Source organism: Mandrillus leucophaeus, unplaced genomic scaffold (assembly GCF_000951045.1).
Source record: "Mandrillus leucophaeus isolate KB7577 unplaced genomic scaffold, Mleu.le_1.0 Scaffold55, whole genome shotgun sequence".
Lineage (NCBI taxonomy): Eukaryota > Metazoa > Chordata > Mammalia > Primates > Cercopithecidae > Mandrillus > Mandrillus leucophaeus.
In genome coordinates, this window is record NW_012105919.1 from 575,625 (window position 1) to 592,291 (window position 16,667).

Sequence of the window (16,667 nt, forward strand, 5' to 3'; positions counted from 1 at the left end):
AAGGCTTTTTTGCACTCATTATGTACTTCCAGGTTTCAGGCTGTTATTGAAGTCCTATCAGAAGTAAGACAAAGAGGACACTCACCACCAGCTGATGGCACTTTGAGTTCCCTAATTCACCAACTAGGATTTATTTTTCAGAGTCTTTAGCTGGCTACTCCAAGCATTTGGTCCACGTCTATTAGTTCTATTCTGCAGGAGACACGGTGGGGTGTGCTTACTCCATCTCACCCAGAACTGAAACTTCACCAGAGGCTCTTAACTCTATTGTACAACCAGGATGGAGAACCACTGCATACATGTATGTGAAGGTTGTACATCAGGAATTGGCCAATATTTTCTCTAAAGGGCCAAATAGTAAATATTTTAGGCTTTGTGGCCTGTTGCAATGACTTAACCTATTCAGCTCTGCTGTTGTTATGTGCAAGCAGCCATACATAAGGTATAAATAATTGGGCATAGCTCTCTTGCAATAAAACTTGATTCATTTATTTTTTAGATGGGGGTCTTGCTTTGTCACTGCACCCAGGCTGGAGTGCAGTGGCACAAACATAGATCACTGCCACCTTCAATTCCTGGGCTCAAGTCCCAGCCTCCCAAGTAGCTGGGACTACAGGCGTGCACCACCATGCCTGGCTAATTTTTTAAAAAAACTTTTTTGTGGAGACAGGGTCTCACCCCTCTTGCCCAGGCTGGTCTCGAATTCCTGGGCTCAAGCAATCCTCCTGCCTCAGCCTCCCAAAGTGCTAGGATTACAGGCATGACCCATTGCACCCGGCAAAAGCTTGCTTGCTTGCTTTATTTATTTATTTATTTATTTAGACTATTTATTTATTTATTTATTTAGACAAGTCTTACTCTGTCACCCAGGCTGAAGTGCAGTGGCGCAATACAAAACTTCATTTAATAAAACAAGTAGCTGGCTAGATTTGGGCTACACAAAACTTCATTTAATAAAACAAGTAGCTGGCTAGATTTGGGCTACAGACCATGGTTTGCTGACCCCCTGTTCCATATCCCAAATAGCCAACTTGGCTTTGACAAAGTTTATTTCTGGACTTTTTTTCCATTCCTTAGGAAGAATTTTTCAAATAACTACAAAGGTTATTGCTTTACTCCTGCATTTACTCCCACCAAGTTCAAGAACTGTGGTAACCATTCAATTTTGCTTTGATTATTCAATCTGATTCTTGAAATAAGTTATTTCTCTAGAGCTGAAGTTTTAAAAATGAAAAATCTAAGATTTGTCCAACTTTGTATCTTTTACATGTAACTGACAATTCTGTAGTTATCCTTTCAAATTAGAACCCATATTTACAGCTTTCTCAGGGGTATGTTAAAGTAGAGGAGGTCATAAAAAAATAGTGTCCCGACTTGTTTTTCTAGAACCTTCCTGACTGGAGATGTGAAGCGGTCATTCTCCGTCCACTCACCTGGTTTCCTGCCACAGAGATAGAAGGCTAGTCTGTCCGTCAGCTCATACTGTATTTCCACAAGGCGCTCTGCCAGCTCATGGTGCCCTCCTTGCCTACCAAGAGAAAACAAAGTACCATTTATATTACTCACTATTCACTGGCTTTAAAATGGAGAAGTACAAAGAGAGACACCTGAGCAGTTTATCACACAAGGCTTTTTAGAATAATCAACCTTGTCGTGGGAGGTAGATTTCTGAAGTCTACTTTGCATCCCACTTTTATAAACTGTTTTCACCATCTGAACTATCCCCTTTCCTTTATTAAGGCACAAAATAGAATACTTAATAAGAAATTCAAAGATTTATGAGAGGGAAGGATAAAGAATGACTTAATTTAATGAAGTAAAAAAATGAAATTAATCAATGGTTTAGGGTAGAGGTTCTCAAAAATTAACTAGCACATTTCTAGGAATATACCATGTGCAGGCCCCACCCTTGGAAATTCTGAATCAGTGGGGACAGGATGGGACCAGGGCCCAGTATGTTGAAGAAAGTCCTTCCCCTAGGTGATGCCGATGCAGCCAATCTGACTCTGGATGACAGTCTAGTAACCACTTCAAAGACTTCAAATCAGTGACAGACAGGCCAACCTAATGCACAGCTCCTGCCTGTAGCTACTTCTGTCTCCTTATCTTCAATTTGCATAACAGAAAATATTAAATTTACCTTTCAACATTCATGAAATATTTAAGCTGCTTAGAATCCTTTTGGTAACAAGGATTCAAACAAATTATATTGAGATTATTATATGCAAGGTACAAGTGTGAAAATCCCATGGTAAATGATAATAAGTATTATTTATCCAGGGCTCTCTTCCAAGATCAAGTATATTTTGTGGTTTTTGTCCTTAAAAGTAATGGCAAAAACCGCAATTATTTTTGCACCAACCTGATAGTTTCAGTCAGCTTCTCTCCCGACCATTCAAGGCACTCACAACACCCTCCGACCTACCACACAGCTTTGATCTGTGAGAGTCACATCTTATTCTTTCATTTTTTAGTATCTTTGAAATCAGGAAATATTCTATAATTGATGATACACCATAATTGGCTGAGCTCTTTTCTCTTTTAGCGCTGTGTGAAATAATGAAGCACTGTGCAATACTGTACTCCTGCTGTTATTCCCAGACCCACTCTGTTCTTTCCAGCCAGGTCTCCTGCTGTGCTGAACACGCTTTGTCCCTCCCTGCCTCCTCATCTTGACTCCTGCCTTTCCTCTTACCTGGAATGCTTTAGCTCCTCCTTCACACATTCAAATCCAGCCCATTCTTCAAGACCAACTGAAGAAATTTCTTAAATGATTTGGACCAAAATGAAGAAACTCTATATATGCTTTTTAAGACCAATTATCTATTTTGGCAATGAATCACACATGGTCTTGCCTCCTTGAACTCTTTCAGGCATTCATGAATCATCTTTTCCAAGAGAGTAAATTTTGGGAAGGCAGAGTTTTGTTATTTGCCCATTTTATCCTCTGTGGAGCAGAGCATTGTGCTGCACAGTTAATAAAGGTACTTTGGAAAAAGAAGGAAAGATGATTGATCTTTGGCCATTTAATTGATATCCAATTTAATTGAATATTTAAATGATATTCAAGACTAACCTATAATTTTTCAAGGACGATATTAATAAAGAAAAATTTAAAGCATTTTACAGTGAGCACTTTTTTTTTTTTTTGAGACAGTCTCGCCCTGTTACCCAGGCTGGAGTACAGTGGCGTGATCTTGGCTCATGGCAACCTCTGCCTCCCAGGTTCAAGTGATTCTCCTGCCTCAGCCTCCCAGGTAGCGGGATTACAGGCACCTGCCACCATGACCAGTCAATTTTTTTTTTTTTTTTTTTTTGTATTTTTAGTAGAGACAGAGTTTCACCATGTTGGTCAGGCTGGTCTCGAACTTCTGGCCTCAAGTGACCTGTCTGCCTTGTACCATCAAAGTGCTGGGATTATAGGTGTGAGCCACCGCGCCCAGCCTAGAGTGAGCACTTAGATGTCTACTACCCAAACCTTACAATTAACATTTTACTATACTTGTTTAATCACATATCTATGTATAGATTTGCTTTTAAGTTCAAGCAATAACTAAGAGTATTAAAAAATAGAAGAGTGTGGCTGGGCGCAGTGGCTTACACCTGTAATCCCAGCACTTTGGGAGGCTGAGACGGGTGGATCACGAGGTCAGAAGATGGAGACCATCCTGGCTAACATGGTGAAACCGTCTCTACTAAAAATACAAAAAAATTAGCCAGGCGTGGTGGTGGGCGCCTGTAGTCCTAGCTACTCAGGAGGCTGAGGCAGGAGAATGGCGTGAATCCAGGAGGCGGAGCTTGCAGTGAGCCGAGATGGCCCCACTGCACTCCAGCCTGGGTGACAGAGCAAGACTCCGTCTCAAAAAAAACAGAACAGTGCATTCTGTAATTCTTCATACTTGATTTGGAATCTGACTATAGCTCAAATACCACTGTGTTATAAAGGATCAAGTAAAAGACTGGAAGTTTAGCACACTGGTTCATGATTCTAGCCTTCCTCAACTTTGCCAGGCTGAGCTTATATGCATTTGAAATGTCTTCATCTGTAAAATAAAGTAACATAAATCTTTAAAGGGGTTAAATGTTAACATATACAACTTAGCTACTTAACAAGGAATCATACCCAACAAAAAAATTCCAGAGAGAAGTTGCAAGAATCTAGGTCTCTTACCTTGCATAATCAACGGGAGTTTTCCCACTAGAATCCTGTGTGCCTGGGTCTGCTCCATATACTGCTAATAATTCAGCCTGTAAAATCTGCCCTGCTTTGGAGGCAACATGGAGTGGGGTGTTTCCTTTTTCCTAAGAATCATTAATAAAAAGTAGACAAAAGAGCACATTAAATAAAGCTACATGAACACAACTCACTTAGTTTCAATACCTGAAGCAACTGATGTTTTCTTACAGGATGAAAGAAGTTGGCTTGTGCTCCTAAAGACAACAGTCTCAAACAGGTTTCAAGATTCCCTGTTCTCACGCTTGAATGGAGTTGCTGAAAAACACAGAAACAAGAAAGAAATCGTGGTTAGAGGTGTAAAGAATGATGTCCTAGAGCAGTAGATAGACCATTTTAATATATGTTACATCAGTAACACATAATCTTTATTTGTTTCGGTAAAGTGCATGGCCCAGTCTCTCCTTTGCCAGTAACAACCGTCCCTGGGCTGTAAGATGGGGTCAGGCCACTTTACTGATAAGGAAACTAGGGCTGTGAAGGCTGATTGGCCCAAATGCATGACTTGTCTAAGAAGTGGCACAACCAGAACCTGAGTGAGAGGTAGGACTGTGTGAAAACGTGACTGCGTGGTTCTGATGTCTGACAGACCTGAATTTCAAACTATACCCACTTCAAACTGTGTGGGCTAGAGAAAGAGCTTTAAGCAATCTGAACCTCACTTTCCTCATCTCAAAAATGTCAACAACGGCCAGATGCAGTGGCTCATGCCTATAATCCCAGCATTTTGGGGGGTTGAGGTGGGAGGATCACTTGAGCCCAGGGGTTTGAGACCAGCCTGGGAAACATAGCAAGACTCTGGCTCTACAAAATATACGAAAATTAGTTGGGTGTGGTGGCATGTGCGCCTGTAGTCCCTGCTACTAGGGAGGCTGAGATGGGAAGATCACTTGAGCCTGGGCAGTGGAGGCTGCAGTGAGCTGTGATCATGCCACTGCACTCCAGTCTGGGCGACAGAGCAAGACCCTGTCCAAAAAAAAAAAACAAAATTTATAAAAGGTGGCATTTTTCTTTTTAGAAAGGGTCTTGCTTGCTCTGTCATCCAGGCTGGAGTGCAGTGGAGTGATCATGGCTCACTGCAGCCTCAGTATGCTGGGCTCAAGAAATCCTTCTACCTCAGCCTCCCAAATAGCTGGCACTACAGGCACTGGCCACCACGCCCTCCTAATTTTTTATTTTTCAATACAGATGAGGTCTCACTATGTCGCCCAGGCTGGTCTCGAACTTATGAGCTAAAGCAATTCTCCCACCTTGGCCTCCCAAAGTGTTGGGATTACAGGCATGAGCTACTGTGCCTTATTCACAGGGTTATGATAAGGATTTAGTGATATAATAAAGTGCTCAAAGAATACAAATGCTATAATAACGGTTATTACTATTAGTTGTTACTGTAATTACGGCTTTAGGACTTCAAATTCTATACTGTGTAAGCTACAGGATCCTGCCTTATACAATACCCTCTCTGCCACATTATTCTTGGCCTGTATAATATGCTTTAATAAAGTATTTCAGGGTAGGAAAAGGCCCGTGATATACCGAATTCTATACTACTGAAGAAAAGCTCTTATATATTCAGAAGATGAGTTGCCTTCCTTTCAAATCTAACCTAGAATTGTCCAAGATGCAGTAACCCTCATCACAGGAATTAAGAAATCTACTCTAACATCTATTTCTACTAAGTCTTGTTTAATTTTTTAAATAGTTATGTTTGTTTGTTTGTTTTTTAAACACAGGGTCACATTATGTTGCCCAGGCAGGACTGAACTCCTCGGCTCAAGCAACCCTTCCACCTTAGCCTCCCAAGCAGCTAGTATTACAGGCATGTGCCACTGTGCCTAATTTTTTAAAACTATGGTAAGAAAAAAAAACCCAACACATACCAAGTCTTATTAACCAATGGAAGTAGCAAGTGTATGCATTTCTATGCAAAATTTCAAATTCTGAATTCTTCAGCCAGATTCTGCTGGGGATTAAAAAAGGGGGGGGGGGGGGAAAGGCCGGATACAGTGGCTCACACCTGTAATCCCAGCACTTTGGGAGGCCAAGGCAGGCAGACTGCTTAAGACGAAGAATTTGAGACCAGTCTGGACAACAGGGTGAAACCCCATCTCTCAAAAAAAGACAAAAATTGGCCGGGCGTGGTGGCTCATGCCTGTAATCCCAGCACTTTGGGAGGCTGAGGGGGGTAGTTCACTTGAGGTCAGGAGTTCAACACCAGCCTGGCCAACATGGTGAAACCCTGTCTCTACTAAAAATACAAAAAAAATTAGCCAGGTGTGGTGGCAGGCACTTATAATCCAAGCTACTCAGGATGCTGAGGCAGGAGAATAGTTTAAACCCAGGAGGTGGAAATTGCAGTGAGCCGGGATCGTGCCACTGCACTCCAGCCTGGGTGACACAGTGAGACTCCATCTCAAAAAAACAAAAAACAAAACACACAAACACACACACACATACACACACACACACACACACACACAAATTAGTCAGGCTTGGTGGCACATGCCTGTGATCCCAGTCACTTGAGAGGCTGAGATGGGAGAATCATTTGAGCCTGGGGAGGTTGAGGGTGCAGTCAGCCATGATTGTGCCACTATACTCTAGCCTGGGCAATAGAGTAAGACTCTGTCATTCAGGCTGGAGTGCCGTGGCATGATCTCGGCTCACTGCAACCTTCATCTCCCCAGTTCAAGAGATTCTCAGCCAAATTCTACTAGACATACAAAGAAGAACTAACATCCTACTGAAATTATTCCAAACAATCAAAGAGGAGAGGCTCCTCCCTAACTCATTCTGTGAAGCCAACATCAGCCTGATACCAAAATCAGGCAGAGACACAACAAAAAAGGAAAACTTCAGGCCAAAATCCATGATGAACACAGATTTTTTAAAAAAAAACTCTCAATAAAATATTAGCAAACCGAATCCAGCAGCACATCAAAAGTTAATCCACCGTGGCTGGGCGCAGTGGCTCACGCCTGTAGTCCCAGCACTTTGGGCAGCTGAGACAGGCGGATCACGAGGTCAGGAGTTTGAGACCAGCCAGGCCAACATGGCAAAACCCCGTCTCTACTAAAGATACAAAAAATGGCCAGGTGTGGTGGTTCACGCCTGTAATCCCAGCACTTTGGGAGGCCAAGGCGGGTGGATCATGAGGTCAGGAGATCAAGACCATCCTGGCTAACACAGTGAAACCCCGTCTCTACTAAAAATACAAAAAAATTAGCTGGGCATGGTGGCGGATGCCTGTAGTTCTAGCTACTCGGGAGGTTGAGGCAGGAGAATGGCGTGAACCCGGGAGGCAGAGCTTGCAATGAGCCAAGATTGCGCCACTGCACTCCAGCCTGGGTGACAGAGCAAGACTCCGTCTCAAAGAAAAAAAAACAAACAAAAGATTAGCCAGGCCTCGTGGCACACGCCTGTAATCCCAGCTACTTGGGTGGCTGAGGCAGGAGAATCACTTGAACCTGGGAGACGGAGGTTACAGTGAGCCGAGATCGCGCCATTGTACTTCAACCCAGACAACAGGGTAACACTCCGTCTCCAAAAAAAAAAAAAAAAAAAATTAATCTACCATGATCAAGTAGGCTTTTTTGCTGAGATTCAAGGCTGGTTCAACATACACAAATCAATAAATGTAATTTGCCACATAAATAGAAGCAAAAGCAAAAACCACATGATCGTCTCAATAAATGCAGAAAAAGTTTTCTTTTTTTGAAACAGGGTCTTGCTCTGTCGTCCAGGCTGGAGTGTCGTGGTATAATCTCAGCTTACTGCAACCTCCACCTCCTGGGCTCAAGTCATTCTCCCACCTCAGGCTCCCGGGTAGCTGGGACTACAGGCACGTGCCACCATACCCGGCTAATTGTTGTTATTTTTTGTAGAGACGGGGTTTCGCCATGTTGCCCAGGCTGGTCTCGAACTCCTGAGCTCAAGTGATCTGCCGGTCTCAGTCTCCCAAAGTGCTGGGATTACAGGCGTGAACCATCGCACCCGGCCAAAAAGTAATAAAAAAAATTATGAATAGTAAGTCCTCAAGCTCTGTGTGAGTAAGCATTTATCCAAGGCAGTGCTTTGAAAATAAATATGCACACTTCTTACAGCATCTCTCAAAAACATGCGAAGGCCCACATAAAGAAAACCACCTCACTCGTTTTACAAGTATGATAAACCATTCTGTGAACTATAGCTTTGTGAGTCACACATTGCTTTCCGAAGATCATACTCATTGTTCAGCCTGGAAACCTGAAGAAGTAAGTCCCCTTCCTTTAGTACTTTATCTAGTCCTTATTAAAAAGAAACAATTGTCCTATAAACTTTCTAGTCCCTTCTAGAAACAACTCTGAGATGGTTCCTATTTCAAAGTTAAACAAACAAAAAACTTATCAAAATATAATTTAAAAGCCATATTGGAAAAACACAAATAGCCTTCTAGAGACTTACTTTTCCTCTTTGCCCTGTGCCTCCACTACATGAATGGCTGCCATTTGAATTCAGATTAAAGATGAACCCAATTGGGAAAAAAAGCTACTCATTACTTAATGTGCAGAACTTAGTTTTTGTTTTTCTTACTTTAAAAACTTTTTGCAGCCTGGGCAACACAGCAAGAACCTGTCTCTACAAAAAATAAAAAATATTAGCTGGGCATGGTAATGCGCCTGTAGTTCCAGCTACTCGGGAGGCTGATGTGGGAGGACTGCTAGAGCCTAGATGGTCAAGGCTGCAGTGAACCGTGATTGCACCACTGCACTCCAGCCTGGGCGACAGAGCAAGACCCTGTCTCAAAAAAACAAAAACAAAACAAAACACCAAAAAACCCTGGCCGGGTGCGGTGGCTCACGCCCGCAATCCCAACACTTTGGGAGGCCGAGGCAGGCAGATCACCTGAGCTCAGGAGTTCGAGACCAGCCTGGCCAACATGGTAAAACCCCGTCTCTACTAAAAATACAAAACTTAGCCAGGCATGGTGGCATGCACCTGTAATCCCAGCTACCCAGGAGGCTGAGGCAGGAGAATTGCTGGAATCTGGGAGACAGAGGCTGCAGGGAGCCGAGATTGTGCCACTGCACTCCAGTCTGGGTGACAGAGCAAGACTCCGTCTCCAAAAAAAAAACAAAAAACAAAAACAAAACCCACAACCAAACTTCTTTTTTTTTTTCAAATAAAACAATATGCTGTCTTAGCCAGCTCTTTTAGGAATTTTAAAAGGTGTGACCCACCTTGCTAAGATCTTTGGCAGTCACACTATCGTCATCCCGGCAGGGCAAGCGATGGACGAATGCTAACATCTGATACTTGGCTCTGATGAATTCCGCTTTATTGGGACTGGTTCAAAAACAAAAAAGAAAACAGTTCACTCGTTCAGATACAACAATCCCCATTCTTTGTACTGTAAAAAGAAGAGGAAGTGACCCACATCCCCCACTTGAGAATAAAATGAACAATGCTCAAGTAAGTTTCAGCAAGGTTTAAGACCTGAAGTTTGAAAACATACATTAGTCATTATAATGGCTGGGACGGCAGAGTGCCTGCTTTTTATAGTAGCCCTCTTCTCTGTGTAATTGTCTGAACTGACATAGCAACCTTGGGAGAAAGCAGCATTTAGTCCCATCTTACAGGTGAGGCAACAGGCAAAAGGGTGCCCAAACCTAGATTTCTGGTCTGATCGCCTCTTATTTGAGTATACGTTTAAATCTGATTACATTTACAGACTCCAAGCTATGGTTTCCAACTGAGGAAGCCGCTTACTCCTGCCGGGCGGCCATGCTAAACAGATGGTCCTGCCCCACCCCATTCTGCATTTCTAATAGCAAAGAGCCTGATGTATGACTAGGGTAACCCCCTCCTCTGCTGCCCTTGTGGAGACTGACCAAAAATAGCTGCACTCCTTTCAGTGGGCCCCATTTGTTATGAAGAAATAAAAGTATTTATAAACATTCCACTCACTGTACTTTATCCTGTGGATTAGCTTTACGTCTTCCACTCATAATAGATGCAGGGTCCAGCAAAGAATGCTCCCATATAGAGTTAGCACCGTTATTATACAAGGTCTCAACCATCTAAAACCAAGCAGACAACATAAGACTTTAATTTCTTTTCACAAATATTCAATGGGGATCAGTGACTGAACAGGGTAAACAAAGTCCTATTATAAACACTCATGTTAGGAATATCATTCATATCACTGTTTTCTGATTTGAGAATGAGAAAGATGATCAATCTGTATGCAGGATTCAGCTTTGACTAGTAGGATACTTAAATACCTAAAGAAGTGTGACCGAACTGTTCTTATACAGTATGAAAGACAAGCACTCTGACACCTTAGAGCAGGGTTTCCCAAACCTAATTAAACACTATTTTCAAGATTCTTAACGACCCATGTACTGTCTATATTATTCACATAATATTTGTCTTTAAAGCCACTTACTTTTAAAAACAACTACAGTTTGATGTGCTAGTTATAGCTTTCCTATACACAGTAAAATAATGCAACCATTTAAAAAAACCATGTATTACCTACATCTGTCTTGAATACCACTGGTGGTTCCACATTTGGGGAATTGTTGCTTTAGAGTCAACTCTGGCATTCTAAACTACTCATCTCTGGACTTTACTGAGATTCTATAATACAATCTGGCTTTGTAAACACAGACAGACCTGAGAGCAGTAAACAGCCCCTTTCACATGAGCGTGAGCTGTCAGAAACTTCTAAGCAAAAGTTAGTAATAAATTATATCTCCAAATTTCATTTCAAGGCATGACTCCTAAAACAGCCCCATCTGTTTTTTACAGCAGTGTAGTTATTTTCACATCAGAGATCCAAACCCACTTGTTTTGGCTCCTTGGTTCACACAGGCAAGTTGGATATGTGCAGCTGTCAGAGATTCAGAGAAATGTCTAATCAAGACAAATGAAGGCAAAACACACATTTAACCTTGAGTTCCAAGAGAACTTGAAGAATGTGTACCCCAAAATAGAAGTAAAGGTGACATGACATTGGACCCCAAATAAAACAAAGAGCCCATTTAACAGGGTATTCTACATGCAATCAAAACATATTAATTTAATTTGGTCTCTCTGACTAGTAACAGAACTTTAAGAAAACTTAAAATGTTTCAGAAGTTTCTGAGGAATCCCAGCCCATGCCACTATCAAAGCAGAAAAACATGTTCTAAAAATATTAGCAGGTACTCAGGAATAAGTACATTAAAGAAAAGTTTCTCAGGCAGTAGCTTTCAGAAACATTCATTATCATGCATAGAAGAGATGGACTACTGGCTGGGCACGATGGCTCATGCCTGTAATCCCAGCACTTTGAGAGGTTGAGGTGCAGATCACTTGAGTTCAGGAGTTCGAGACCAGCCTGGCCAACATGGTGAAATCCCTTCTCTACTAAAAATACAAAAATTAGCCGGGCATGATGGCGGGCGCCTGTAATCCCAGCTACTCAGGAGGCTGAGGCAGGAGAATCGCTTGAACCCTGGAGGCAGAGGTTGCAGTGAGCTGAGATCACACCACTGCACTCCAGCCTGGATGACAGAGACTCCGTCTCAAAAAAAAAAAAATTTTTTTTCTAGTGACAGTCTAGAAAGTCAACAGTGCAACATTACCAAGGCATTTTAATGACTATCCATCTATGTACCTATAATTGAGCTGTTTGGACAAGATTTATGTCAAATAGGAAGAAAAATCTTAAATGATGAATTCAATACAGATAATATTTATAAGTAGCATTGATGGGCATGCCATCTCTATTCAATTATGAAACAGTTTTTTCTTATGGAAGAAGTACGCCAGGAGAAATTTTAGTTGTTAACACGATGAGCCCTCAAATGTAAATTACCATCAGGAGAATTCTTCTTATCCTTTACCTGAAGCAATGTTGGAGGCCATGGTGTGTGTTTCAGATGCCTCACTTGGGAGATATGGCGCCCTAGACTCCGATGGACACTGCAGCACTCATCACATATAAACGTTCCCCTATTTACTGATGCCCAGGAAGGATCTGGAAAGAGAGTGAAATCTCAGTGGCAGGGATACCAGCAGGTTGCTATACCGCCAGATGGCGAAAGATGACTGAGGTTTGCTTTGTCAGAAAAATGAGACATTTTTGTTTTAGTATGCTCATCAACGCATCGAGCTGGTTATCTTGTCGGATGATATGACCTACCTTGGCTGATTAGGTACAATGCTAATTGAGACTGAAAACATCAGTGGGAGCCTTGGGTGAACAGCTATCTTCTTTCTGGTTCAGGGCCACAGTTTGTAGCCCTAATGTGGATCTACCATTTCAGATGCATGCTCTTTCATTCAAGCTAAGAAAGCAAATTGAGAGGGTACTGATGAATGATTTTGGATCCATCTCCATAAAAACCAAGATAATACAATTTTTTTTTTTTTTTTTTTTTTAGATGGAGTCTCACTCTGTCACCCAGGCTGGAGTACAGTGCCACAATCTTGGCTCACTGCAACCTCTCTCTCCCAGGTTCAAGTGATTCTCCTGCCTCAGTAGCTGGGATTACAGGCATGCACCACCATGCCCGGCTAATTTTTGTATTTTTAGCAGAGACGGGGATTCATCGTGTTGGTCAGGTTGGTCTCAAACTCCTGACGTCAGGTGATCTGCCCACCTCGGCCTCCCAAAGTGCTGAGATTACAGGCGTGAGCCACTGCACCCGGACAAGATAATATAATTTTCACAGTGAATTATGCAGATAGCATTTTCTGCAGTAAATGGTGTAAAGACTGCTGTCCTAATTCACTGCTATGAATCAAGATGCCAATATGCTTAGCAGAAAGCTGCGAGTTACAGAATCATAAAATCACTCAGCTGCTATGGTTCTGAGAACAGGGAAACCTGGCCTCTTCCATTAGGAAATGTTCTATGATGGCCATCAAAATTTTTTTTTTTTTTTTTTTTGAGACAGTCTCACTCCGTCCCGTAGGATGGAGTGCAGTGGCACAATCTCGGCTCACTGCAACTTCTGCCTCCAGGGTTCAAACAATTCTCCTGCCTCAGCCTCCCGAGTAGCTGGAATTACACGCATGTGCCGCCAGCTCAGCTAATTTTTGTTATTTTTAGTACAGACGAGGTTTCACCATGTTGGCCAGGCTGGTCTCAAACTCCTGACCTCAGGTGATCCACTCGTCTCGGCCTCCCAAAGTGCTGGGATTACAGGTGTGAGCCACCGTGCCCAGCCAATTACTTGTTTTACATAAACTACCAAGTTCAATCCTGCAACTGATCTGAAAAAAAAAGAAGTTGCAATAACAGCAGCTTCACAGAGGCAAAGATGTAAAATAAAAATGAGTAATATTTTTAGTGTGTGTATAATACTTTCTTCCCTTTAAAATCATAGAGCTTCATTAGATGCCCTTGGAAACAAGGGATAATTTCATACTTGGCAAGCAGGATGGATCTGGGTAAGTAAACTGAATACTTTGAAACCTCAAAGAAAGACCTACATTTCATCAGACTCACAATGGGGTGACAATAGGTGCCACTTAAGCTGCCTAGTCAAAGGGTTACATTTAAAAATTCTTCAATGTCCACAAAAATCTCTAAAATGCATGTACACCATCTTTACCATTTTTTAAGTTTATTCAAACCCATTCAAACCACATAATGAAAAGTTATGGGCTTTCAATCAAAGACAAATCCTGGGAGCCAGTGACTATGGTGGTTAAGAGGGTTGGCTCTAGAGACAAGCAATTCAGGGTTTGAACCCCAACTCTGCCACTTCTTGCACAGTGATCTCAGACAAGCTACTTCTTTGAGTGTTTTCACCATGGCTCAAATGAGAATAATAACATATCTCAGGATAGTGAGGATATAGAGAATCAGTGAGGTACCTCACACATAGTAAAGTAGTAACGTTAGCTGTTATATCTTTTCTAAATTATTTTCTCAGTAATTCAGATATTTTCTAGATGTGAAATTCACGATCACTGGAAAAAGTTTTTGATGGGAAATATTTAAAACATTGAACATTTCATGTGACCACTATACTACTGTATTGAAAATCTCCATGGAGTTGTCAAGTAATTGAACTCAGAGTGTGATGTATTTGAAACGAACCAGATTCATTAAAAAAACCAACAAACACAAAAAAAAGTAGAATATTTAAGAAGTGATCATGGTTAAATGTTTGCATAAAACAGAATCAAAATAATTCAATTTATTATAACTGTCACTATTACTATATCATCCTAAAAAGTAGAGATTGGAAATGTCCAGATGAAGGAGCTCTACAAAGATGCATAACAACACTGCTTCCTGCGGTATAGTACTGTCACTAATGGCCAAAAAAAAAAAGACTGTTTTGAAGCATACCTTTGGTTTTCACTTATCATTCAGAGGATTTGCACTATTCTTTTTTTAGCAAGTATTTAACACATATTAATTAAGACAAGTATTCGACTAACCACTTTAGCATCCTGGATCGGAATCCCATGGAAAGAATATTAGAATGATAACGTAGTAAAATAAAAATAAGTTTGTATGAATGAGATTGGGTAAAACCCTTTAAGTTCATCTGGAGGCTTTATGCCTGCGCTCCAGGGACACCACAAATGAACTTCAAAAATGTCCGTGACTCCCCTAGACAAATCTTAGGTAAATTCGTTCACGTGCATTTTAGGGGAGAAGGCCTTAGCATTCATCAGAATCTCAAAGGGGTCCCTAACCCTACAGGTAATTCTCTCAGTAGGGTTTTGCAGAAAAGGCAGCACAAATTTCAGGCTGCTCAATTTCACAGAATATTTCAAGGTAGCCTACTTATATTCAAAACAGGAAGGAAGTGACTCAAGTCTCTGCAGATCAGGCGTATGAGACAACAACTAAAGCGACACAATGGAAGAGAAAATGTTCTGAAATGCACAAAATGCTGCAAAAGTATATTTAGGATGGCAATGGAGGAACAATTTTGCTTTGCCCCGTACCCCATCAAGAAGCAAAACAATATGCATTCCAAGAGGAAGTTAGAAGCTGGACACATGTGAATCAAACACATCACAGAAAGTTCGACTGAAAATAGGCAAGAAAATAAGGAAGTGGAACAAATAACATTTTTAGAGAAAACGATGGAGTTTGAGTTTGTATAACTCACACTAACTTGGTTTAGAAAACGCTTCTTTTTAAACTCCTCCACATCCCCTCCCTATCTTCAAAGGAAACTGGTAACACCTGCACTGTACCAGCCATTAAAACCACCACATGAGGTTTGAGTTATCACAGTTCTATTTACAATCAGTCTTCACTTCCAAATGACAAGCTGAAGATCAGAACAGTTGCAAAGCCAGTGGTGTTCAATGATTTGATTAAGATTGTTTATCGGACACTATTGTGCCAAGAAAGCCATGTTACCTTCGAATTAACTCAAAGCCAATACATCCAAGCACCTAAAACAGCACGTAATAATCTATCCAGAGACCTGACAATTCAGTTGCAATTGCTGAGACACGCTTGATCTCTAAATGTGAATATTATGTATGAACAGTTATGCATCATTATGAAGGAATGGTTTAGCGTTTCAATGCCCCTATATTGCTGGTGATTTTGCATTTGTTTCAGTTGTAATCAACGTATGATTTAGACAGTCAATTCTAGCTTTAGGGGACTGCAAGTGTTCTATTGTAGACAGCATAACGCAAAAAAGAAAAGCCTTAGATGATATGATCCTACGAGTATTCATTGAATCCTCCTCACCACTGAGCGTGATACTCCCGATTATCCTCATCGAAAAAAATGAGGAAATTAAGCCAAGTGACCAAGTGAAGTCACCAGCCCAAGGTCAGAAGCCAAATCAGAAGCAAAATCTAGTTTGAACCCAGGCCATTCAGATCCTCAAACTTGAGACACGCACTGCCTCCTAAGTGCTGGTTGTGTCTGGAAGACCCCGATCTACTGGCAATTCTCCCCGACGGAGTAGCTGTCGGATGTCAGGAGCGGGGAAGTCATCTACGGGGATCCTCTGGCGAGACTCAGGGAGTGTCATCCTCCCCGGGCAGGGCACCCAGGCGGAGAGAGGGTCTAGTGGGAGGTGACACCTGCAGCCTCTGGAGGCTGCAGCCGGGAGGACGCTCGCATTTTACTTCTGTAATTGGCTTTCCTGTGTATTGCCCAAGCCCCTTCCTGTTGGGGGAGCAGCCCTGGCCCCCGTCACCTCCCCAGCTGGCCTGGGACGGAGGGAACGGGAGGGAACTAGAGGGAACGAGAGGAAAGGGAGGGCCGCGAGGTACTGGGAGGGCGGCGGCCCCCTGCCCGCCAGGCTCTGACAGGCCCGGGACAGGTCCTGCCCCAAGGCCGCCCCGGGACCTCTTCGTTGAGACCCTAGTAGCGGGCTGCGGACGCTTGACCGCAGGATGCCGCCTGACCTGAGTGGGCGGCCCCGGGGTAGGGGTCCGTGCCAGGAAAGCAGAGGGGAGCGGGCCC

General features: G+C 42.3%; 1 protein-coding gene across 1 annotated transcript in view; it reads right to left on the bottom strand.

Moving 5' to 3' along the window:
- Positions 1 to 16,661, bottom strand: part of GIT2 (G protein-coupled receptor kinase interacting ArfGAP 2) — a 66,525-nt gene extending 49,864 nt beyond the window's left edge. Inside the window, exons 1-7 of the mRNA XM_011997849.1 lie at positions 16,610 to 16,661; positions 12,106 to 12,239; positions 10,181 to 10,293; positions 9,454 to 9,559; positions 4,406 to 4,492; positions 4,172 to 4,302; positions 1,434 to 1,528 (exon numbers count right to left, since the gene is read on the bottom strand). Of these exons, the coding sequence (XP_011853239.1) occupies positions 1,434 to 1,528; positions 4,172 to 4,302; positions 4,406 to 4,492; positions 9,454 to 9,559; positions 10,181 to 10,293 (532 nt within the window). The 5' untranslated portion in view covers positions 12,106 to 12,239; positions 16,610 to 16,661. The remainder of the gene's footprint in view (positions 1 to 1,433; positions 1,529 to 4,171; positions 4,303 to 4,405; positions 4,493 to 9,453; positions 9,560 to 10,180; positions 10,294 to 12,105; positions 12,240 to 16,609) is intronic.
- Between the last annotated feature and the right edge of the window lie 6 nt (positions 16,662 to 16,667).